Genomic DNA, 26945 nt, shown 5'->3' with positions numbered 1-26945 from the left:
AGGTATGTGGGTTGAGAATTTTAACAAATGGCCTAACATTTATCAATTGTTTTCATTGTTTTCATTTCATTTTCATAACTTAATCTATACAGAGCTATATGTATAGGTATGCCTAATGAGTTTGCTTGTGTATATACACACACATGTAGACAAATAGATTCATTTTCTCAGCTACATAGGAAAACACCACACTTTTTTTTTAGTTTTGCCTTTCCAAAGATGGCTCAAGTCCAAAGATGGCTCGGGAATCAATTTGGTTCTGGCCAAATTCTTCGAACAGCCACTATTCTGGATCACGACTAGAAGAATCACAGGATATCCCCTCACCATGACAGTGTAACCTTTTTGTTATGGTCTAGGATAATCTAGGATAATCTTGTAGTGATTTATTAGGAGAGATCCCTATCTCAAACCATTCCCTAAAAATCTCTATCTGTAACTGATTCTGCATGCCAAATATATGAACATCACATATGAACCATGCTCTTTTTCCATAGTAAAATGGCAGCCTATGCTAGGAACAAAAGCCATGCTGGTGACTCTTAAACCCCGTGATCAGAATATTTGACCCTTTCGGAAAGTCAGAATCTGTACGTACTAGGAGTTCATTGACAATACGCGTCAGAAACTGGTGCTAGTCCTTCCACATGCTCATCTTTAAACTCGAAGTGATTAGACCTGTAGTACTCAATGTGCCACTGGTCAATGGGGTGAGTGTTCAAAGACCACACTACAAAACACCTCTAGTTGTGGCTGCAATAATCCAGAACTAGATGCCAAACTTTTCATTGCAAAGACGACTGATAATTTAAACTTGCAGTAACAGATAACATAGTTACTGCTGGGGATAGCTGAATCTTAGAAGTTGTGTCCCACAGGACATTTCAACAATTCAAAAATAAGTTTTGGAGCAAGAATGTGTTTTTCAAAATGTATTTTGTTGCACTGGTGCTCTGAGGGCCTGCTGCATAACTGGGAGTTTCCAGAACTTCCCAGATACCTGCTCCCTGGCAGAAAGCTTGTTCAAGCCTACCTCCACAGCCTTATGACCAACATGGATCCAAAGGAGCTGGAGACACAGAAACTGCTGCCAGAGCAGCCTTCGTGATGGAGCTACACCAGAGCTATGAAAGACACAAGGTTATTTCCACAAAACATTTGACTTTGCTGAATAAACATTTTCTGACAAAAATTTTCTTACTCTTTGGATACATACAGAATTCACGTCACATATGAGAGTAGCTAGATAATGGTGTTTTTTTTCTCTGAAGACACCAATTTGGTACACCACAGTATAAAGTCAGAATTTCTTCTACTTAAATTGAAGAAGTGAAGGCCATAATTAGAGGCAGCCTACTCGGTGCAAAGTGCCTCTGTTACCAGCTCTCCAAAAGCCCTAAGTATTGTTCACGGACCCTGTATATTCAAAAGGGAATAAGGCTATAAAAGGCATATTTCAGAATGTTACCATTAAACAACTGCAACAAGCAAATATCAAGTGCTGAGATTACAATTTACAAGCCTGAATCCTGACAACTATTCTCCATGAACCTTCATGGAAAAACCCCATGCCTACTGAGAAAACACCAGATAGGTACAATGTAAAATCTGAAAGATAAGACGATCCCCTAGATGATAAATTCTCTTCTGTTCCAACATTTTTGTAAGTGGCACTATTCCTAGAGTTTTTGTCCTACTTAATTCCTGGCCAAGAGCTACTCTTTGGTTGTTGACCTATTTTTGTTGGTAGAAACAAAGTGGTAAAAATTGCTTAAATTCAGTTATTTAGAAGTATAATTTTACTAGTATTCATATGCTCACTGATAAAAAGTAGATAAAAAATATTCAACTTACACACTAGAGTGATTATAAAGGGAACCTGGTAATTGTGTTACTTATTAGTTGCATCACATTAAGAAAACTCTTTAAATTAGTATTGCTTCATTCTCAAAATCTCTTATTTCTGAAACAAGGGATATATAATCTATAGCAGATTACAAAAGTGTTCTCTCAGATAACGAACTACTTGAGTTTAATCCAAATTAACATACTGAGTATCACTGGTATTCATGTTCTAGAGGGTTACGCATCTAGTATTAGCTGTACTTATATATTTATGCTTTATGTTGTAGATCATATCTTTTACTAACAGAAATGAGAGGGCTGGCATCACGCGTACTAAGATTTTGACATTCAGAAGATTTTAGATAAAATACTACACTTATTTCACAAATGGCAGAACATTTAGATGCTTGAGGTAACCTGGAACACTTGAGGAAAAAAAAAAAGGCAACACAAGTGAAATTCAGACTTAATTCTGAAGACTTGAAACCAGAAGTACAGCACTGAATCGTGCAACTTGCTACTTGCAATTGCACCAGTAGGAATTTTTGTGCCCTCCACCACAAAATTCTGCAAGAAAAGAGCTAACTTTGTGCAAGAGACAAATCAATGAGTCTGGTGAACAGCATTAAGGGTCATCAAAGAAATCTAGGACCAAATGCATAAATGCTTTATGGGAGGAAAAACTGAAAATTGTTAGTCCTGATTCTTAAAAGAATTTTCTTGCATTACCGAAATCTGTCTTATATGACAATATATTGAAACCAGGTTATAGACAATTTCTAAAAAATTTAAAGTAAACTAAAAAATTCACAGCCCATTAAAACAGAAAACAAAACTCTTGGGAACTGACACTCAGGGAGCTCTCTGATGGCCACACCAATAATAAGAGATGCTTGAGAAAAAGACAGAGGACAGCGGACAAACACAGAATAAGCAGACTAAACTGATAGAATAAACTGACTAAACTGACAGAATGGCTTGACTAAGCTGACTCACTGAGAAAGTCTGAAGGATTCAAAGCATGAAAGTTTAACTTATCCCAGGTACTAAAATTGTCAGTAACCTTCATAAGCAGGTCAAAATGTTTTGTCTGTTTTGCAAATGCTTTGACTCAATGTCCTGTGGCACTGAGCTTCCTGCATTGCATGTCTCTTAATCACTTTTAATAGTAGACTAAATGTAAATTGACTTTTATTTGTTTTTGGACACTTTTTGATTGTACATTGGAGAAAATAATACTTGGGAGATTTACATTTTCCTTCTGTAAACTTCTAATGTATGTTCTTCCTTCCTCATCTGTCTCCTAATTTAAGAGAGATTTCAAATTTCTCCGTGTATCATAGTCTCAGAAGTGATTTTGATCCCTTTCATTATCTACACTTCTTACGTTTCTGCTATATTGGTTTTGAATTGAAACAATTTCATATTTATCTCTTCCCCTTTTTCTTGCTAATTTGCTGGAATGAAAGACTACACAAAACAGAGAATCAAATACCTGAAACCCGTGTTAGATTAACTGCCTGGTGGTGCAGACCGTGGCCCAGGCAACCTGCTGTGGGCTGTTCATCGTGTGGCATTTTGAGTTGTGCAAAATGTATACCTTCCAGCTTGAACTGGCACCCTGACTGGACTGCCTACATTGCTGGGGTGTACTGTGCTTGGTACTGAGGTGACCTGGCAGATAATGTTGGGGCTATTTAAAGGGTGTCTATATGTCACTGCACAAATGAATAGGATGTGCTGTACACCTGTTTTTCTCTCACTACATGCAGTTACATGGTTTGGTCATGTGGGTTCACATCTTTTTTTCCTTTAAGTACCCCTAACGTTTCCTAAATGTTGTGTCTAAGCACAGACTTGAACCTGTGGTATTAATGTGAGGTGAGACAGGACCCAGCAGAAAGAGCAGGTAGACCCATATAAACCAGACGACAACCTGCAAGTCACAGAATCACAGAATCGCTGAGGTTGGAAGGGACCTCTGGAGATCATCTAGTGCAACCCTGCTGCTCAAGCAGGGTCACCTAGAGCACGTTGCACAGGATCGCGTCCAGGCAGGTTTTGAATATCTCCAGAGAAGGAGACTCCACAACCTCTCTGGACAACCTGTTCCAGTGCTCTGTCACCCTCACATTAAGAAGTTTTTCCTCATATTCAGATGGAACTTCCTGTGTTTCAGTTTGTGCCCGCTGCCTTGTGTCCTGTTGCTGGGCACCCCTGAAAAGAGTCTGGCTCCATCCTCTTGACACCCTCCCTTCAGATATTTGTATACATTGATAAGATCCCCTCTCAGTCTTCTTTTCTCCAACAGCAGCCAAACAGCTGCTCTAACGAAACTTAATGTTGAAGATGGGCTAGCATGACCCGGCAAAGTGGTTGCTGACTCTAGGGGTTTTATGTCAGTCTGATGCCATGGAAAACTGAGACCCTGTATCACTTACAGAGAATGAAGTTAAAGCCCTAATCTGCAGACACTTGCATACATGTTTATTTTTAGATCTATAAAGTACCGTACATCTTGAGGTCAATGAAGATATTTTTGTGCAGAAAGCATTATATATCTTTCAGTCTTCGCCAGTTTAGGGCAAGGGGAAAGAGAAGGGTCAATGCAACAGTTCAACCAGGCTGAAGAAGTTTCAAGTTTTAGGTATCAAAATCTCTTAAAAAAACTGATGAAAGTAACAGTAGGGCATTTAGAAAACTGGCCTAGTGAGGTACAGAAAAACAGCTTCACCTGACTAGCACAAAAGACAGAAAATGCTGAGTATCATCACTTAGCACATTCATAGGGTTACACTTTTTCAGAAAAATCTGCAAGAATTAAGGATGAAAGGCAACACTAAAGGCTTAAGGAAGAATTAAACTGAGCATTTCTATGTTCAAATATTCTGAATGAAAATCTCACTTTAATAATCTCTTGTATTCACATATTTAACCAGTGTAAATATATTACAATAAAACAAACATTACACAAATACTAATGAATTATATTCAGTTTCAGAGGTCAGACTCCCCAATACTTAAATTCCTCAAAGCAATACTATAAGCAGTCAGGCCAAAATCATAATTTTCTATAGATGGAATATCTCATATGAATTCAAACCGCTTTTCATAGTTCAGAATCACAGTTCTCACAGATGCAAGAGATCAAGTTTACAGAATCTCAGTGATTTGGAGCCTTTTATTTAAAGATTGAAATTCAAGCAATCAGCATATTTTCCAATATGTAGGATAGGAGAAAAGAATTGCAGGAAGCTGATTTCTACTAGAAACTACTACATTTCTACTAGAGTCAATCTACCTACTACTGCCAGTGAGTCATGACTTACTGAAACTCTCATTGCTCTGGTAATGTTTTCCACAATACCTTAAAGCAGGCTTACATTAAAAACAGACTTATATTATTGATAGTTTTACCAGACAAACTCTCTTATAGTGTAGATACAGCTTATATCAATTCTGTGTTGGTAAAGTTTACAGTTTCTCTAGCAAAAAAACAAACAAACATACAAAAACCCCACTTTAGACAAGCAGAACATCCATGTGGAAATAGCAGCACCTGCTCCAAGACTTTTTCCAGTATAGAGAGGTCATTAGGAAAAAAAATCTCAGTCTTACATACTGTACCTGTAAACAAACTTGACCATAATAAAACCTTTTCTAGGTAGAATTCAAAGCAAAAACATACGACCATTAAAAAAAAATACTATTGTTTCTTTCAACATTTTCAATTAGCTTTCCAGCTGGAATACAGGTGGATAGGGAAATAAATCTGAGATCTTTCAGTGACTTGAACGTGCTGCCGTAGGAATGGAACGCTATTCGTGGGAAACTCAGCTATGCAACAGCTGCAGGCTAACCATGCTACTGTGTGAAAACTCTGTTATGCATGAAAGCCTAATTAAAAATTATCCTGAATTTAGAGTAAGAGGGAAGGGATCCTGCCTTCTGATGTACCTTAATAAACTGCTTTGGGAGTGGGGAGAGATGGAAGTTAAAACGAGGTTTGTGTAAATTCTCTTCCTTGGAACGATGGTTTTGGAGAACTGCTTGAAGAGAAAGCATGCAATCAGTTATCAAAGTATACACATACTTACAGAGTGAAGAAAACTTGTATTTAAAAGTCTCAGAAGAATATGATAACAAAGTACTGCAAGCATCTTAAGGCATTTCCTGACTTTCTGGTGTAACTTTTTCTGCTGGATAATACTAACCTAGAAAAGAGGTACTAGTAAAAAGGTACAACTCCTTTAGTGTAATAACATTAGCAAAATGTACATCTACTTGCCATAGGACATTAGCAACCTTAATTACATTTTCAGAAACGGCATGTTTTTGCACTCACCTGAGCAGTAACAATGCTATTAAAAAGGGTAGTTTAAAGAAAAGAACATACAAAACCCATGAAGAATGGAGTCTATTTATTTTATTTCATCTTGTATTTGAGCTGTTAAAGCAAAGCGTTCTATACATATTATTTAGCTATTTACTGCCATTCTACACCCATTACAGACCTTAATTGCAGAAAGACAAATACAGGGACAAACTTGTTAAAATAAGCATATTGACAATGCTTCTCTGACTCCAACAAATATTGTTTTAAAAATAAGATTCTGCCAGCAACTGCTCATATATTTCTTTTATTAACAGTTAATGGCTCAATTCACAGAACTTTTGAGATACAATGGAACATGTAGCAAAATGCAATGCTGATAATACTTGTTTTATTTTTACTAAGCATTCTGCATAGGCAGAATATTATGGTAACTGTTGAGCTACTGATTAATCAAACACCTAAATGGAAAGAATCTTGTGAATGATGGGAACTTTTAGATACAAGATGATCCTATATTTATTTATATAGGCAAAAAATCCTCATTGTCACAGCTAGCAGGAGTTATTACCTGAAAATACTTGTGTGGGCATTTTAAAGTAATGACAGGCAGCTTTACAGCAGATGGTCAAAGTATGATTGCAAGTTAGCTAAGGCAAAAACCTAAAGAACAAATCTAAGTATTTTGACCTGTTTCAAAGCCAACTAACATTGCAGTGACTTAAAAAAGAAAAAGCACAATGCATTTTTGCTTTGTTTCTTACCACTGGCTCTGGCTGTGCAAAATTACACTACTGGAATATCTTTGAAACACTGCTGTGAGATGTGGAAAAACAGAAATGGAAATGGTAGCATAAGCCAGAATGGAAACTTTACTGCAACATAAAAACATATCAAAACACTATATTAAAATATTTTAAAACATCATTTTTTCTACAGCTTCTAACAGATGAAGCTAACTGTCAGCTGTGGCATCTATAAGAATACCTTTTGGAAAACAGACAGGGTGTTTTTATCTCTACAGTGAAGTCAATTTGACTAGTCTTAATGTCTAACAATTTCTCCCTAATAGACTGATTTAAAACAAAAAGTTATAATATTCTAGCTCTGATTTCTGATCAGACTGAATACTTCTTCCGTTAAGGTTGTTTTTTTGGGTTGACTGCATCAGTGTACCTGTATGAGTGCATGAATAAAGAGCTGAATGGACTAAAGAGGTGTTTCTTTCAAAATGTTTCTATTATTCCCCCCCTTATTGTTTCAAAACAGGAAATATTTTCAAGTACTTTTCCAGTTGCAGACTGATTTCTTGAAGAACTGCTGCTATGGTAAATTGCATGAAAATATTTCAAACAGCGTTATATATGCCATACTTAGAACTTCTGAACAATAATATGTAGGTGCTGTAACCAAAACACAACAATGGAATTTTAATAGAGAATAAATATTTCTTTATAATTTTGCAAATACTGCTAGAACAACTAGAACATAAAGATTAATTTTTGTCCTTAAATCACATCTTGCAAATGATTTTGAGGAATCTTTGACTGTGGTGTGCAATACAAATAAGTCTTTGGAATTCAACCTTAGTAGCACTTTGCATTGAAAGAATGGGAGCATTCCACAACATTCCACATTAATTCCTTATTACAAATAACAACTACAGAGATGGATACATCCACTAACTGCAGAATTCCACATTCTTGGCCCACTGCAATTACGTGGTGCTGAAATTATTTGAATATGCAATGTATTTAACTCAGATTAATTGTGGAAGAGAAATTTGAAGTGGCTAATTCACATTATGCTATGCTCCAAAACCTTCCATAAAAAGTACATCTTTGTTGATTACAAATACCAAGTCTGTTCACAATTTATTATAATTTCAAACAGCAAAACCACACCATGATAACATGTACTTAAACAGTAATAAATGGGTCTCCTGAAACTCAGAAAATATGTGCATTCACCTATAATTAAAAATAACATTAGGCACTAACCTGTCACTCTACAGTATATAAATGGTGAAAGAACGCTCCCAAAATGACAGTACTCACAGTGGAAAGCATAGACATTTCTTTTAAACAAATTCAATACTATAATGCTGCTACTTTTTGTTTTCCTAGCATTATTTTTCTGGAAAAATTGGTGAAGTTGAGAGAAAAAGAAAAGTTATAAAAACATGTTTTAAAATTCATCATTATATTTCACAGCCACATATAGGAAGCTGCGCTCTTCTTATCCTAACATTATCTTTGCAAGCATCTTTGTGTATGCAGTTTGAGAGTACAGGAGGGGAAAGATCCTCCTCTTGAAGAAAAAAGACTGGGGAAAGAAATCCTATTCCCTCTGTAGTCAATGTAAATATTGCCAGCTATCACAGTGGGGACAGGATTTTCTCCTTAGTCCATCTGAACAACAGTCTTCTTCAGTCCTATCATTTAATTTTAAAGTGGAATTTGTTTTATACTGCAGACAAATAGTACCCTAGCAGCTTGATTGGTTGGTGCTTAATGAAATTACTTGTGCTGACACTAGATACTGATTAAAACACTTAATGATCCCTCTTGATTTTAAATTGCTGGTTTAGATTTGTGAGATGCCACCAAAGTATCTTTTTCTTTCCTTCCCTCCACCCCAATCATGCTTCTCCTTGTGCTTTTTCTGTTTCTTCACGATCCTTAAAGATTGTGGCTCACTGGCACCATCATGATCACAAACTAAATGATACCACAATGTTGAACACTGCATTGTTCAGAATACACCAAAACCCAGTTAATAAACACTGCAAGACACAGTTGTCTCTGAAACACAAATTGCGGGTTCAAAGCTGAAGCTCTTCTTAAATGTTGACACATTGAGGATCATTAATATAAAGAGAAGTCCAAACTCAGAATAAACTTTACATTTTTAAAATATCTGCTGAAAAAAGATAATCCTGTAAATGTAAAAACAAGTATAAAAGATTTACTTTGGAGCTTGAACATGGAAGACAGTGATACATTGCAAGATAATGGTGTTGGAATGGCATTCCTAGATGACAAAGTCATTTTTCATGCTTTTCTTATACAAAATTGCATACCATAACACCTTTCAGTGGGAAATGTATATCTTATAGGTAAAATGACAGTCAATTAGCTTATACTCAAATACTGTTAATCTTTAGAAATATTAAGTTTGGAAACTTTGTCTGCAAAGGGGAAAAACACAGTAGTTGTATAGAGTTCCACTTTCCTTGATATCAAATCTTATCAAGACTCTTGAGATAAAATTATACTTGCAAAAAAAAAATTTGCCTAAATGCTAAAATCTGCTGTGTCAGAAGCTTTTATGAAAAGAATGAGTGAATATACTGAATTTTATACTTAGTACAAACTTTAAGACCACAGAAAATAAAAAAGTACAAGTGTTTGTATGTTTTAGCACCATTACAAAGTTAGGATTCATATGCCGGTTTTGTCACTGTGGCTGTACCTTGCAGCTGGTGTAGATAATGTGAAGCACATAGACTTCAGTGATCTTTGAGAGAAGAATAATTGGATTTTCTGATCACAAAGAATAATAGAAGGTTTGCATTTTTTTTCCTTTTTTTGGTCTTTTAAAATTAATTTTGATCTTGATTTTTATTTGGCAGCCAGAGTGCACTACTGTCAGCTAAACCCAAGTCCGAGTCCTTTTGGTCTCTGGATCGCTCTTATTGGTTCCGCTATTCCTTTGCCGTCTGGTCCAAGGCCTGTGCCAGGAGTCCAGCCCATACTTTGAAGCATTCTGTTTCCAATGTTGTTTTCTGGGATTGGTTGGGTGTTTTCACCTACAAACCCTGAGATTAAAGAAACACACAGCATTAATCAGCACTGTCTGCCATGTGGAGAAGAGCAGGATAATCTCCCTTAAAGCTTTAAACCTTCTTATTCCCCTAATTCATCTAATAGGTTGCTAGAACAGGCTGTCTTTGCACATGTTGACCCTCCTGACTGCATATGATTCTAAATAGTACAGTCTAAGGCTTTGCTTTATTTTTATGTTTTTAAAGACTAGCTCAGTTTTAAAGCATTACAAATTTTGCGGCAGATCCTTTATATTCCAAAAGAGCATTTTATGTCAGTCTCAAGGAACACATACCCCCCTGCACAAGTCTACCAATTCATAGACAAGATTACCAGAATTTATTGTTCTATACAGTTACTAAGCTGAGGCACATCATAGTATCATGACCATCTTTCTATTCTTATCAGTATTTATCAACACTCAAGCAGATCTCTTTCAGCAAAACACAACAAATCATTTTTGATTAAGCAGTTAAAGATGCTACAGAAGCAAGTGATCCAGTATTCTCAAATCCAGCTATATCCTTACTTGCTTTTGGGTTTTATTAAAAGCTATCAGAGGGATTTAATACATGCACTTTACACTTTTAATACATGCACATACACTTTCGAGTATTTTCAATGTCTTTTAATGTTGTTGTCAGCTTTCCTTCTGTACCATAGAGATCTCAAGAGAAAACGCTGCGCACATTCTGCAGAAAAGGTTCTGAGGACTGCAAGTGTTAATGTAAAGGATTCATTTTCTTATGAATGCAGCATAAAGAAATGTGAATGACAAATTCCCCCCCTCAGCTAAACTCCTCAAGCTAAGCTTCCAGAGATGATACTGGAGAAATCTTTCCCATATGTAGCTGTCTTGCATAAGGGATATAAATGATATTTGATTCAAGAATTAGCAGTAAAACTTACAAGTTACACTACACCAAAAACTTTAAAAAAGGCTGATGCTTTTGCAGTAACAGAAACAGTTATAGGCAGTTGGGTTTTGGGGGTATTTTTTTTAAATTGTGTTCAAAACCCCTCAACAATACACCAAAAAAACCACACTACTTGCCAGACTCCAAACATTAGCTGCTTAACTTTCTACCTGCTTATTCTAGCCTGCTGTTTTTTGAAAAATACTGCAGGAGGAGACTGTAGTTTTGTGGTTTTGGAGACTATACTATCTTCAATCAATAATTTACCATTGACAAGCAGCTGGTTCATCATTATATTAACTTACTAAACAGGAACACAACAAAAGTTGAACAAGCACTTTTGAAAAGCCTCATTTAACATACACAAAAAGAAAGCAAAGACCCACAGTGGAAAATGCATACACAGATGGAAGTTCAAGATGAGAGGTACACATTAAAAACCTTGTGATGACTGTGATGACAAATTTACAGTACTCAAGTATTATTCACTATATATCTGTTTATATTCAGTCAAGCAGTGGCTACCTAAAAAACAGACAGCTTCCTCGTATCTCAATTCCTGAGTCAAAGAAAAAGGAAATGCATTGACAGAAAGCAACCTTTAATACTGGTTTGAAACTATGCTTAATGCTAGACTTAAAATAAAGGATTTTAAATCAGTGGGTCCAGTCGCTAAGAGGGTTCCTCTTGCACAGACCAGCACAAAATTCAATGACGAAGACTTCTTTTCTTTTCAGGACCACACAGGCAGAGACAATTTTCATATAGACCAGTCCTTTATACTGCCTGGCATACACAACGCAGGCTTTGGGACCTTCTTAATTATATCTTCTAGCTCAAAAAATAGAAGGAAAAAAGTCTACAGTCAACAAAAGTAATGGTACACATCACAGCTAAAGTCCTGGGAGGGTGTTTTGGTCCACTTTCATAACAACTTATGGTAAAAAATGAAGTGTGGTTCCAGCGTGTGTGGAACAAGGAAGGGTGGGGACTTGGAAGGGAAGAACCAACAGATCCAACAAGCAGGAAAGAACAATGGTAAGAGTATACCATGACCTCTAAGAATATACCTAAGAGTATATATTTACATCTAAGATATATTATAGTATATCAATATTATACGTATCATATCAATACTATACATACATAGCATATCAATACCACACATAGTATATCGATACATAGTGTATCAATATATCTAAGAGTATATCGCGACCTCTAAGAATTGGAAATATTAGACTATTCATAACTCTGCCTAGACAAAGACAGAAATGCTGCTGGAATAGTATGTAAGGCATAGCTTGAGACAGATTAAACAACTTTTTTATCAGTCTACTCGGGGGAAAAACTCAAAGATTTTTTCATGTAAAATATGTACCCTTCTATATGAATTTCAATTTTCAAAACAGAGCAACCTCACAAAAAAGATATGTGAAAGAACAACCTGTACTCTGACATGTGTTATTTAATAAACTGATGCTTCTATTTTTGAAATTTTTTGCAGCAGCCGAACATGTTTTTTTCTTTCTCTGACTGACAGGATAATTGGAATACTTTTTGTTTTTAAAGACATTTAAGTACTTCTAAAATGTATAGTATAATTATTTTTCCCTCCACTGTACATATTTTTCTATTTCCTATAAGAACACTAAAACCTCCCCTGAAGCCTTCTGTTTTACTCTTACATTTAGCCAAGTTATTAAAAAAAAGAAAAAAAAAGAGCAAAACGCACCATGAACTTGGCTTCGCAACTCACTTTTGGTCACACACTCAAACAGTATACTCTATCCAGACAGTTTGGAGGCTTTGTAGAACAGCAGAAAAAATACAAAAACAAAAAGCCCCATAACTCGTCCATATTATAGACGTGTACTTTGACTAACCACTCTCTCTTGCAAATGACATGAATATGGATAGTTGGTATTTTAATTTTTAAAGAGATTTAATATATCCAGGCTATTCTTTTGCAGTATAGTCAGTTTTTATATAAACATATATCTATGTCTGTCTTAAAATATTTCAAATGATTGAGGAAAACTGCAGGAATGTTAATTTGCAATGCAACATATTTTACTTGAATCAGAAGAATATGGATAGCTGTATTTATAACTGTCCTTTTCCTCCATTCCATGACCAGTCAGCAATCAGAAAAAAATCTGAGTTTGTTGTTTATACACCTAACAGGAAAGAGCTTTTAAAAATACCATGCTACACTTTCTTATTCCCCCAATCCCCAATTCCTGTGCTTTGGGCTTTTGTTTTCTAATTAAAAGCTGTAATTGTCCTTGTAATATTCATCTTCAAGTTCAGTTTTTAATTCATACCAATGGCACTTCTTGGACCAGCCAGTAGGTCCTTTTAGAGAGAATGGTCCAAGCACATTGGCGTTGTGAAGGGCTCTGCTACCTCTGGGATGTGTTCAGTCTTGACCCACCCAGGAGCAAGAACAAAATCAACCCACTGTTTTTTCCCACAAAAAATAACTATGCAAAATCAGAAAAAAAAACAGTGATACATTTTTCTAAGTATATTGCAGTAAAAGGGTTGGTGGGCATGCACGATTTACAAGAAATTCTCCATACTAATAATTTGTAGGAATCTCATGTGCAGAGTCTTTTCTTTCTACAGACTGAAAATGTGTTAGCAACCATAATAATTTGTTTCCTGATTTACCAGATGAATAGTCTACCTATAGGAGTGGTTACCATTACACAAGTGAGGTGCAAACACTGAAGGAACAGTAACTTGCTTGAAAAGATAGCACTGTAAAATTCCTTCACTTCTCTTCAAGGTCTCTATTATGCATATGGCCTCATGTACATGGAGAACAGAACCTACGACTGGAAAGAGGCAAATTGGGAAGGGAAAAACAAAAAAAACCCCTTCATCAGATTTATTTTATTTTGGTATAATATTTATCATGGCATTAAAAGCAGGTTTCAATGAAAAATAAAGGCATGTAATTTTTTCTTAACAGCTGTTGAAACAGGTATGTCCTGGTTAAACAGTACACTAGCATTCAGTGCCATACCCTTGATTTTACAGTGATTGCCATGAGTTAATTTAATTCCATCTGTAAGCTAAAATCAGATCAGAGGTCTAATGCTGCTGCAGGCTCCACATCTGTTTAATCATTTTTGGATACAACAGCTTGCAAAAGTTCAGGTTTTAAATTTGCTTCATATTTAAGCAACAATGTTACACTAGTGTACAACAGTCTCAGTGGGAAACAAATGAGCTTATGCACAGTTTTGATCCGAAGATCCATTTCACTTTACTTGCAAAATGCTTCTTCTAAAGAACTTAAAAGCTCACCAACTAAGCTATTGTTTTTTATAGATTAACAATGGAACTGTGACCCTATTAACCAATATTGTGACAATATTTATTTATATGGTCCAATTTTTGGATTAGACTAACATCAAGCACGTTGGGTTGATATTAGGGCAAATAAAATCAGAATATAACTAGGCTCAATCTTCCAAATAATCATATAAAAAAATGCTTCAAAATTTTTGTTGTTGTTGTTTTCAGCCATAGGAAACAAATGAAGTCATATGGAAGTAATTTTGTCTCTGGCCACTAAACTGTTTTTGATGCTAAGAAAATGTTTTTTAAACAGTTGTGAGAAAATGACACTGTACAGAAATATAGTCTTGGCCTTTCATCTTTCTTTTATATGTTTGAGACTCGTGGGTAGAACACCAATGTCTTTGCAGAACACACCACAACTATTATTTCCTCTTCTATCACTCCTAGCAGCCTTAAATCCGTTAAATCCTTTCCTAGAAGGATCTCTTTTTGCTTGGGTAATTTTTGCAATACATGGCCTGCTAACCCTTACCCCCTACCCTGGATCTCACTTATGTCTATCACAGCAGAGTCAGTCTTTCTACCTCAAATCTTCCAAGGAACATTGTGGATGGTAATTCACTTGAGTAATTGGCTCAAGAGATGAAAATCTTGTATCTGCCTCTCTTAGCCACTAATCTATCCAGCTGACTGCAAGCCTAATTGGCAGCTTGTTTAGTAATTTGGCTCCTAAAGTGTCGTATTGATGTTGGATAAACAGCCAATGGAAGGAGAAACGATACATGCTGCTTCACTTTAAAAGCTAGTGCACTTCCCCCTTATTTTCTGAAAGCATTTAATATTCCATCTATTCTTTTTCTTTTCTGATTCCTCACTAGATAGATGAGTTCAGAACTGCAGAACAGTAGGAACTGATCCTGATACACAATGTGATTTTATGAAGAATGTAATCAAAATAATAAATTGCTATACTGTGTCTTTTTAATGTCAATTTTCAGTAACTAAAAAATGGGAATCAGAATAATGCCTATATGTTTATATTCCTAAAACTGTTTTGGATGATTGTAGAGTCATCAGGAGCACAGTTGACAGCCATATTGTGATCTTTAAAATCAGTACCTGCTGTGGTTTTCAGAATTCAGTATATTATGGGTGTATATCTAAAAAAAAATAGTAACAAATTCAGTTATGAAAATGCCATATTATTTAGCTAAATATTTGAGATTACATTTTTAGACATCCCTCATACTGAGTTTCCTAAGAGTATATCTAAAGAACAACATTGGAATGATTATAGTTCAGGTAAGTCTGCTTGCATTGTATTTTATTCCAGCTAGCAGGATAAAGATAGCAGAGAGGATACAGAGTCATGACCTCAGTGGGTGTTGGTAACCTCCATATTTACCCAGCAACCTTAGCAGAATTCTGTTAAGGTCTGAGTTGTTAGAGTTTCATTCCTACTGCCCCATTGCTAGGCATATTAAAGGAATTGTCGCATAATGCAGCATGGGTAGAGGTATGCTTTCCTGCAGTACAGATCCTAAATTAAAATCCATTTCCAACCCTCCCAAACGTATAAATATAAAAACTACACTGATGAAAATTCAGACACTGAACTGTCTGGTTTATCTCGTCATCTAGCTTCACAGATCCCTTGGAAGTGGGTTTGCCAGTGCCCTCCCCCTAGAAGAAAAGTCCGTATTTTATTTTCATGTTTTACCAGACTACACTGTGGTGTGGGTAAAGTGCGTTCTTCCACCTATTCAGTCTTTGTTACTATGAAAATTTGTTGGAAAGAATCGCAAGTATTAGAATCCTGTTTATTTCAGGTAAAAGGAATCTCTTCAATAACTAAGACTGTCTTCACTTGGGTCCAAATGGGGTCAGTTTTACTCCTCGTCTGTGGTGACAGAACTGTCACTGAACTGCTTTTCTGAAGAAGCTTCTCCCCTATGAAACATTCCAAAGCTGCGTTTAAAACCCCTCAAAACTTGGTAAAATCACTCCCTTCTGATAAGCATCCCATGACCTTTATGAGAAGAACTTCAACCTTACACCAAATCCTAGAGGGAAAGGATTTAAATTACAGTAATAACTCTCAAAAATGGACGGCTCAGTTATTGTTAATTTCAGCAGAAAGATTAAGGATTAAATGGATATTAGGACCATGCACATTACTGTGGCTCTCTGCCTAGTCCAAGACAAAGTTGAAACAGACTGCTACTATACCAGAGGTAAAACTGCACTTCTGCTGCCTGTCCTACGCCTAGGTGGTTGGAGTACTGTCTTCTGTCAAATTAATCTTAATTAAGGATATAGATTAATTCAGTAAAACTAGGCAAATACATCTGCATATTTTTTACTACAGGCTGAAGAACTATTTCTCTATTTATTGGGACCTCTATCTATTATACTACTAGAGACTACTTTACAAAGTAGTACGTAGTAATGAATTCTAGCGAAGAACAAAAATGAAGAGACTTTTGGCTAAGACACTGATGACAAAAGGACTTAGATGACTCTAGTTTTGGAGAGCTTTCTAACAAAAGGAAGGTCTGTGAAGAAACTGAATTACCCCATTCCATTTGAAAGTAATATACACGATGACACATCTGGTGAACTGCTTGGCCGCAGATCTCACTCTTATCAATTCTCTTAAAAATGTAATCCTGTCACTTACATAAGCAAACAATGCTTACTGACGGTCTCTCTACTGGTAATGGAGACATCAGAATGCAAATCTTAGGTATTACATTAGCATTGGCAATGTCAAGATAAATGTTGAAAGGTAAACTTCTCTAACAATCAAAAAGTCAAAATTTCTTCTCTTTGTACTGGAAAGCAAAAGCAAAAGCAAACATTTTCTTTATGAAATCCTAATACTATGGGTATCTATCACAGCTTTTATCAGAAACCTTTCTATCATTCCTAGAGCTTCTACAGAAAGACAGAAAATAGCAATCTAAACTTGCCTGTGCCTGGAAACTTGAAAATTCATTAATTTTATATTCTCACACTATGAAAATATTTTCTCATATCTTAAACAGTTATTTTTATTCCTCTGAAGTGGCAAAACCCTTTTGCATAAAGCTATCAAGTTACTGCATAAGCCTCTTTGCTTCTTCAAAAAGTAAATTACAGGCTAACAAACCTTCAAGAAAAGTGATTTTTGCATAAGCTATGGCTGGTTCTATTTGCAGCAGCACTCCCTGTTCCCAAAAGAGAAAGAATAACTAGTCCCCTACAACTGAGAGGTTGTTGTGGAGAGCTGGACTAAGAAGTTACACTGGCTGGAGGAAAAAAATAAATAAATAGAGAGTGCACATACTTACTCCTTGCAGATTTTAACTCCCAAACATCTTCCTGATAAGAAAAGTGTTTTTGTGTCACCAGCTTAAAGCAAAATGGCAAAAGTAACATCTGCAGCACCTGTGTCCTTTGCTGGTTGAGTTCTAAAACTAAAAAAAATATCTATAATGGAGATGGCTCCTGTCTATGGGGAATCATTTTATTATGCTTCCTAGTGGAGGAAGAGAAGAACTTGCAGAGCACATAAATGATCTGGAAGATGAGTATTCCTACATCTCTCAGTTTCATTGAAAGGGGAATTCTAACTCTCTAGCAACCTGACAGACAAGTTATTCTTCATGCGTATAACATCTAATGAGAAATATCTCTGGAATTGGTGGCGGGGGGGAAGCCAGGTTTAGACTTTTTTGGCAGAAATTTCTTATATGTTGTCTTTAAGGACGCTTTTGCTGGTGATATTCTCTGTTAAGATGGCTTGTGATTCTTGAATGTGAAGTCTGAAAATCCCAGAGGAGACAGTTTGAACTGTTTCCACAATGAGAAAGAAACAGCTACTGTAGGAAGGAGTCTCAGAGTCACCTGGGGAATTATTTTTGAATCTTCTGCATTTAGGTAGAAGACAGCACGCAGGAAAAGTAAGTACAGTCTTCTATTAACCTGAAGGTGTCTTCTTGAGGCTGTACTGGCTGTGTGTAGAGTCTGAAGAATACTGTCTTCTCTTCTACTGCTTTTCTCTACATCACAAGAAATTCATGAGCAAATTGACTGTGTAAGCTCTGGTTTCTCTGGTTCTTCTTGCATTGTGGATCTTCTGAAGTTTCGGACTGAACTCTCCTCATTACTCCGATGATTATACCAAAGGGGCCCCGCCCGAACAAATAACCTCAGCTCAACATGAAAAGTCTTTTGCTCTGCAGGGACAGCAGTTTCAAATATTGTATGGCATTCTGTGATCTTTTTTTATTTTTAAACTGATTTAGTGAAACAATATGGTAGCAGAAGAAAAAAAGAAGCAACAGAAAGAAGTCCCTAGAATTCAATTTGCTGCAGAATTAGAAGAGTATCCAGAGGCTGAGTTATGAAACAGATATGCTTTTGTACCCTGAAAACAATCTTGGTAGACTAAGGATAAGAAATAGTGCAGCGCAAAAAGAAGACGCTTTCACAACTCATGCAAGTGTCATATTGGTCTGAGAAAAGGGATTTCTGTCTATGGAGTTTGTATATTTAGTAGATGGAAAAGCAGTGAGTCAAGCAAAAGAAAAGCAGGCATAAAATAGTTTTGTCTAGTGTTTTGGAAATTTATTGCTCATTCATTCAAGTAAGCAAAACTCTACCCTTTCTCTGCAACTAGCTCAGTAAGTTGACCTTCACCACAAATGTAGCCTCAGCCACCTCTGTTATCACAGTGTAATCACAATCTTTTTCAAATCATCATTTTGGTACTGCAGATATTCAGGACTGATTTTTAATCACTGACACATTAAGCATCAGCAAAATAGTTTGCTTAGCTGTTCCACTGGCAATTTTTAAAAAGGAATGAAAACATGTACCCTTTTGATTACCTTGTTAAAGTGAGTCATGATGGCATTATAGCAGTGCTCAGTATTTCTGCTATAATTAAGAATCTGTCATATTTTTCATTAAAACACATTTTTTAAAATGAGATTTATAACATGGTCATTTCAAACAGCACCAGCCTGAAGTGTAGCATGAAACCTGCCAACTTGATAAAGACATTAACATTTGAAATTTGCTTTTGCAAAAAAAAAAATCAGTATTAGCTAAGATACCCCCAAAAATGTTTTGCACAATAATTTATATATTTTATTTATACAACCTCTGCATTTTAACTAGAAAACAACTTTCTCCTTTTAAAATCAGATTTTGCAAGCTTTCAGTCAGTCACTCCTGCTCCAAACTATGAAGCATGCTAATGTGAAAAATCAGATCAAAAAGATTGTTTTCAAATAGAAATAAATGGCTATTTACCAGGCACACAAATAAAACTTATTCTTTTTATTCTGGATCAAACTTTCTACACTCTGTAAATTAAGTTAATAACATCCTCTAGATGTCAAGCAGAATTTGTACCCAAAGAAAATTATTTTTTTTCATGAATAAGATTTAGAGGTTTCTTATTTTAAAAAAATCTAAGAGGATACAGGGGTGGAACAGGAGTTGATTGACTGATAAGACTTGTACAAAAGAAGACAGGCAATTGCAAGGAAAGGAATTGGGGTAAATGCAAATTCAATGTATGAAAATGGCACCTGAAGTTCTGAAGCACCTACTGATTTGATATGAGACATATAATTGGTAATCTAATGTATTCACTGAAATTATTATAAACATTCCCTATGCATGTGCTTCAAGTATTAAGAGTACTTCGTAGAGAATGATCTTTTGCTTATGTATATATATATTTTTTGTTATTAATCATTTTCATTATTGATGGGCACAGTATTGTATTTCTATGATAACGTATTAGTTTGTCTAGGAAGTTTTCATACAAACTTGAGGGCATTGTATTACTGCAATGAAGTATGTCAGGGTGTCATATGAAATAGCACTACCACAGAGGTAGTCAGAAAGGGCAAAAAGTCATTGAGAATGACCTTTTCCCAAATCTGACTGTACAATCACTGAAATAACATTGATTACATGGAGAAAGCCGTGCAAAAACAGTAGATGTTTGTAATGTAAAATACTCAATTCTTAAGCTAAATCACAGGAAGTAAACAATTTCTCCTAGTATCTTTTTCAGTTGATAAATTATCTACCTCAGGTCAGTGGCAGACAAATGGGACTATATCAAGCATCCACAAATGGGACTATATCAAGCATCCATAAACCAGAAAATTTATTTCAGTAAAAATGCAGAATAGAACACTAGATTCTCTACTGTCAGCTGGTAACAATTCATATCTAATAATATTTCTTGTATTTTCTTCACTGCTTTTCAACACAGCTTTTCTTCACCTTTACAGATGACATCTTTCAAACTATAAAATGCTCTGCGCTGCTCAAACTTTCCTGCTTCAATAGTTTCTCATTGCTGTACAAGTAAATCTACATCCTTTGTTACTAATATACACAAACCTATTGGTATGTGACTTTGACTCCAGGCTGAGAACAGGCTACAAATTTAGAAATCAATATCTAACTCTATCAATATTCATTTTACTTTTTCAATACAAAATACAAAGGTGAAAGAGCAGTAAATAAGCTAGAGTACTGAAATAAATTGGTTGTTCTTGTCACAATTAATAAATGTTTAACCAATAAGACTGCTTGCTACAGAAGTCCATAGCTTTGTAAGTTGTCTGAAAGTAGCAGGCGTTACCCTTGTGAGTCTCAAAAGCAGAGAGCATATTTCAATATTTAATTATATCACCAGTCATTTTCTCTGGGAGTACTTAATCCAAACATATAAATTACCATTTTCAACACTGTGCAAAGTGCTACAGGAATTAATTTACTAATGTCATTTTTTCAAGAAATACAGATGAAGTTTTTGAAAATAAAATACTTTTTTTTTAAAATCTAATTGGCTCATGTTAGGTGAAACTATTAATTTGCCGCACACATAGCTCAAGAAAAAGCTTACAATTAATCACTCATTTACAGATAACCTTTCAGGTTTCACTATGTGGTTAAAAATGGAGGGAAATTATTCCCACAATGGCTCTTTTAGTTTGCAATCTTCATTCATGTAAATATATAATTTTCTTTCTCTCTTGCTTTCAAGAAAAAAGTTTTCCTACAAATTCTTATGTATAAAATCTAGTTCTGTCCCTGCATTTTGCTTAACTAATGCTACTGACAGGAAAAGAATCCACTAATGAAATGGTCATTCATTTTAATCCAAGCTTTCCGAATGCTTTTGCATTTTTATAGGAAACCCTCTTCCCTTCGTAAGATGAAATATTGACAGAGACAAACAAACATCTTAATGGATAAACAATAATTTAGTTGTGGGGAGATTAGCTATGGAGAAAACTGTAATAATTTACAAAATGTTATACATTACCTACCCATATGTACAAATTTATTCAAAGTTTACCAAAGTTTATATTTACTTAAAAATTCTCATGGATCAAATGTAGAAAAAACCTTTTATATTATAAGAACAAACAGAACAGAACGGAACGGAACAGAACAAAACTTAAAAAGTGGAATTTGAACTTGAAAATAAAAAATGGACATTAGTTAAAAATACCTCATATGATACCTTTACCCACCATTACTCTCTTTCATCCACCATGTAAAGGTAAATTTTTGGGAAAAGCAGTCTCTAAAACTGTGAAGATGTGGATATGTAACAGTGAATGACCATATGAAATATTTGCTTTAGTATCAAACTATTGCCTTTGCAAAGTTACGCAGGGTAGCCAGCTTTTAAAATAAAATACTGAACGCTGAAAGCCCAAGGTAAAATGAATAATAAAACGAATTTCATGATACTTCATACCCTCTCAGTACAAAATGACGTCCTCTAGTACTTGAAAGTTGGGAAGTGAAAATCACCTTGTAGAAATAATTACATTATCCTCTCTTTAGCCATTAAGTATTTTTCTTTCTCACTTCACATATGTTCAGAGTCTTAGAATCTGACCCATACATTCTCTTTTTCCTTACTGCTGCCACTAAGGTGCTTTAATAACATTTTTAATATTATTCTTGGTCTGTTTCTGCCACTGAGGTTTGAAACACTGAAATTTCAGAAAGGGCAATTCAGTTGGAATGCAAATATTAGGCTTCTCTAAAGATTATCTACCTAGAATGCATTTGAAAAACTGTATGTGTAAGGATATGTTGTTATAATAATTGATATACGACTGCCATATGCAATCCAGAGACTCACAAATTACCAATAAATAAATAAATAAATAAATAATCTCAGAGACACACACTATCTAATCCTTCCAGTATGCACATATATAATTAATATAAACAAACTGATGAGAGTCCTATAAATCACAGCTATGTATTGAAAAAGCTGTTTCACAGCTGTGACATCAGCAAAATGCATGCAATAGTTGTGACCTCGCATCTGTAAAAATCTTTCAGAAATGTGCTTGCAGTGCTCCCTGTTTAACCTACAGCACTAATTCTAAAACTGTTTCACAGCCTTATCTCCACATTTTCAATTGTTTGCCCAAGAATTCACATCCTGTCTGTACTGTGCATGATACTTATAGCATGCATATGCCTTCCTCACAGAAAAGAAGGTATCTTAGCTCTTCCTACCTTGTAATGCTTGAACCAACATAAGCAGGAATCTTTAGTGTCTGTGATTCTCAGTATATGAAAAAAGATTTACTCTTTTTAAAGAAAGAAGGATCTTTAAAAAAGTCTAGAAATTGGAAATGTTTGAGGGAAAATTAAGAGAGTCTCTTTATTTCTTACTCTCCATTAACAAATAAGGATAGGATAGATCCGAAGTTATTTGGAGAGTTACTGAATTTATCAAGCATTTCTCCAGGTCACTGACCTACTGCTTTGTACTTAAAGATTTAACATCTTGTGCTTTGTGTTCTGTCCCATGAAATTGATTACCTGTGGGTCCTGGCAGGGGAGCAGCTTTCCTTCTCCGTTTGATGTCTCCCATACACAACGATCCTAAATGTACGCTGGTTTGTCTGCAAGTAATTATAGGAGAAAACTATTAACAAAGGAAGGAAAATACCACATAAATGCACAGCTTGTATAATCTGAGCCTATATCAAAACATTCTCAACGAAGATGAAGCTGCACAGTGAAGCCACCAATCTTGTTTATATTGAAGCATAATTATGTTTGTTGACAAGCGCTCAGTATCTAAATGTAGCATCATAAATTGTTACTTGAATGAATAATATAAAAGGAATGCTTTTTAATTTTCAAAACTGGCAATCTTTCTAGCTCAACATAAAACAAAACACTGTTGCTTCTGACAGGAAAATAGCTAAGATTAATTATCTACAGAGATCACAATATTGTTGGTAGGTTATCAATTGGCTACTAATGCCTAACTGTCAGAACAACATTTATTACAGGAAAAATATTACCAATTTCTTTTAAGGTAAGATGAAGAATGAATGAGAGCATGAAACAGTGAGCTCTTCAAAGGTACGTGAAATAAACTTGTTGCACACCAATTTGTCCTTTTCTAATTCACTAGCAAGATGCGAAAATGACATATTGGAAGCACAGAGTCTTGTGTACTCACTAAACAATTATGAGCTTAAAGACTGGAAGAAAAGGTGGAGCTGTAGAAGACAGCAAACAAGCAAATCTTATTGCACCATAGCAACTATATATGGTCAAGTACCACAGAAAAGGATAAATTCAGAATTTCCAAATCTGGAATTTTGGCATATAATCTGGTTTAAACTCTTAAAGGAGAATTATAGTTACAATTTTTCTTAAAGTAATATGCAGTCCCTGTAGAATAGAAGATATGTGGTCTGAATTTTTGAAAAGCATTAGAACAGAAGGGGGAAAATACAGAGTAATTTATGGAGACATAGTAAAATTATGGAGTTTATAAATGTTACTCAGAACTGTGATCCTTCCTACAGTAACGTAGTAAATTTTGATAAAACTAGAAGCAGCGAATTGCATCTGATAGTGTACTATAGCATAGTAATACACTCTCGCTCAAGGGACCCGGTTTCATTTTGGATATATGACCTATCCTTTACTGCATTTATAAACTTTTTAAAGCTGTGTTGCTAAATAAACGAAAAACAAACGATCATGTATGTTGAGACACTACTGAGATCTGCTCAGTAATGTAAAAGAATGAAAACAATGCCTTGCTGAAAAAGATGACAGTGTATATATAATCTTCTACACACTTCTTTTTAAAAGAGATGTAGTAAATTAACATGGAAATACTTCAGTGTATTTATTTAAATAATAAAAGAAATTTAAGCTTTACACAGAAGTGCACTCTTGCTTCAGTTAACGAATCCCTATTTCAGCACTTGCTATTTAACTCTCTTATTTTAAAAGGGACTTTCTTCCTTACAAGTCTGGGCAATTCTTTCAGAATTTATTGTACATATGAAGAAAATTAATATTTAAATAAAATATGGGAAAAACAATACTAGAGAAAACAAATAAGAAATTTATATAACATTTTTATTAAAAATGCCAAATAAGTTGTGTGTTAAATTATATGCTAAACGGTATTCAACTACGTTTTCTCTTCAGAATGAAAAAGGGAGAAAGTCTCCAGGAATACAAGAAGGATGAAAGATAAAAATTAATAAAGTCAGGCAATTGAACCTGCAGACCTGAGCTACAGGAGTAACAACTAGCAGTGCTTGAGTTATTTTACACAGAATTGATTATCTGTTACACTACATTGAGATATCTAGATTATTGATCTGTAAGATTATGGTACTTGGGTCTCCCCACTTTTCCTCTAGGCACACAGAATGGAGTTGCAACAAATAACACTAAGTAAGGACTACTTTGTTATTGTTGTCACCCTTCATGTAGAACATAGCAGTTACTTTTTAATTTAAAATCAATGAGCGTCTGAAAGGCAGCCTTGTTCCTTCAGCATAAATGAATCATTTGTCTTTGCAAAGCACAACAATCCGATCACTAGCCAAGGTGAGAGTGGATATTTCTTTGTTGTTGTCAAAAATTCTATATGCCACAAATAAATAACAATATGCTAGAGTACCAATTAAGCTTTGTCAAATTCAGTTTTACGGCCACTAGCATCAAACATCAGGCTAACTCCCAAGTCTACAGAAGCATTTAGTTTCACCAGGTCTTAACATTTGATGCACACTGCTGGTACAGACCACAGAAACACAAAAGGCTACATTTTTAAAGAGAAACAGACCCAGAACTACCACTATTCCTGAACTGGTAAGTCAGAAGAAATGAAGTATTATACTTTAGCTGTAAAACAAACACATCCTCATGCACAGTACATTTTGAAATGCTTGTAATGGGGGTACTATAAAGTAGGGAGAACTCCAACCCTCAGTCAGGCTAACTTCAGCATTATGTTTCTTAGCATTAAGTCAGAATAGCAAGGATTATAGAAAGGAGGAAAGCTATTTGCCTGATGTCTCTCTACTTATCCATAGCTTGCTTCCAGCTATCATTTATAAATAGTGCTCTGGAGGGAAACTAGGCATTTTATTAGGGAAAAAATAAAAATTGTTAAGACCACCTTGCCTGAAAACTTGGCTTTTGATGTGCTGGTGACAGAGACTGGAGCAAGCAGTGTCAAATGGAATAATTTTTAAGGAAAGACAACAGGAACTTGTCGCCTCATTGTATGCATTTACAAATAGAGGCTTTTCAGAGTATTAGTCCTAGTTAAAGCTGCCCTCTGGATAAAAAGTGTTCCCAAGCAGCCTCAGACAAGCTTGGGAGACAAACAGATGCGACTGTGGTCCCTGGCGTTTGGCAAGAACGCTCACTGTCAATAAGAAAAATATGAGCATGGACAGGGCATCAGCTGCACCATGGTGCAGCAGGCCTGCAAGTGTCATAGCAGTGGCAAAGTTGTGGCAGAGGGAAATAAGAGGGCCGCAAAAGCCAGGCTGGTGTGAACTTACACTATCAGGCCAAGAATTTTTTGTTGTTGTCGTGTCATGCCTCAACATATTAAACAAAAGCACTGGAAAAATTACTGTCAGCTTTTATTCATTTTTCATCTTGCACACTGTATTTAGATCCTCCTTTCTACTTGGTAAATAAGAGCTTCAAAAATGATGACAGGCTAGGGAAGTCTGGTAATAATAACAAAAAACCTCCATTAAAATAATAAGTATAATAAAAGTAGCTTTGTTCCAGCAAGCACTTTTCTCCTCTGCGTAGAAGTGATGATATAAAAAATAATTCTCAAGTATCTATGCATACTTGTGACAAATATTCATTTGGACAGAAATATTGTTACCTCCTTCTTAAATAGTCTCCCTATCGTGTCTTCTCCTCGGGGTAAGTGCTCTCACTATGGTTATATGTCTATGGTAATATCTCTTTAAACTTCCTAAAAAATTCTATCCAGGCCTTCACAGTGCAAACTCTTTTTTTCTTCTGTAATTTTTATATTTTCAGTAAGCAAATATTTTTGATGAGCGCCTATTCTGCAAATACACATTAGCTTATTACAAATGGCTTGGAAAGGTTATGCCATTTTTCTATCTAACCTGACCCTTGTGGTCAAAGGACTGTTTGGTTACGTCCCCCAAACAGACTTCCGTTCTGGGAAGGAACCCCTAGCTGTATTATTTTAATTGAGAGCCGCCTTGTGAACCACTGAACACATAAAGCAGTTCCTAATTTGTTTAACTCTATTGCTAGCAATTATCACCTTTGCTGTTATCAGAGTTAAAAGTTCACCAGTCCAGTCAATGAGAAGGACCATAATACATTAAACTG

The 26945-nt window shown here is 35.4% G+C and overlaps 1 protein-coding gene across 2 annotated transcripts in view; it reads right to left on the bottom strand.

Annotated features, from left to right (window-relative positions):
* Nucleotides 1-6265: 6265 nt before the first annotated feature.
* The window catches only part of GPATCH2 (G-patch domain containing 2), a 131914-nt gene continuing 111234 nt past the window's right edge, over nucleotides 6266-26945 (bottom strand). For both annotated transcript variants that reach the window (XM_067293055.1, XM_067293056.1), the window contains exons 9-10: nucleotides 23106-23188; nucleotides 6266-9998 (exon numbers count right to left, since the gene is read on the bottom strand). In XM_067293055.1, the coding sequence (XP_067149156.1) occupies nucleotides 9829-9998; nucleotides 23106-23188 (253 nt within the window). In that variant the 3' untranslated portion in view covers nucleotides 6266-9828. The remainder of the gene's footprint in view (nucleotides 9999-23105; nucleotides 23189-26945) is intronic.

The sequence above is a fragment of the Apteryx mantelli genome, chromosome 3 (genome assembly GCF_036417845.1).
Source record: "Apteryx mantelli isolate bAptMan1 chromosome 3, bAptMan1.hap1, whole genome shotgun sequence".
NCBI lineage: Eukaryota > Metazoa > Chordata > Aves > Apterygiformes > Apterygidae > Apteryx > Apteryx mantelli.
The sequence above is the reverse complement of the archived record's forward strand: the minus strand, read 5'-3'. Positions and strand labels throughout refer to the sequence as shown.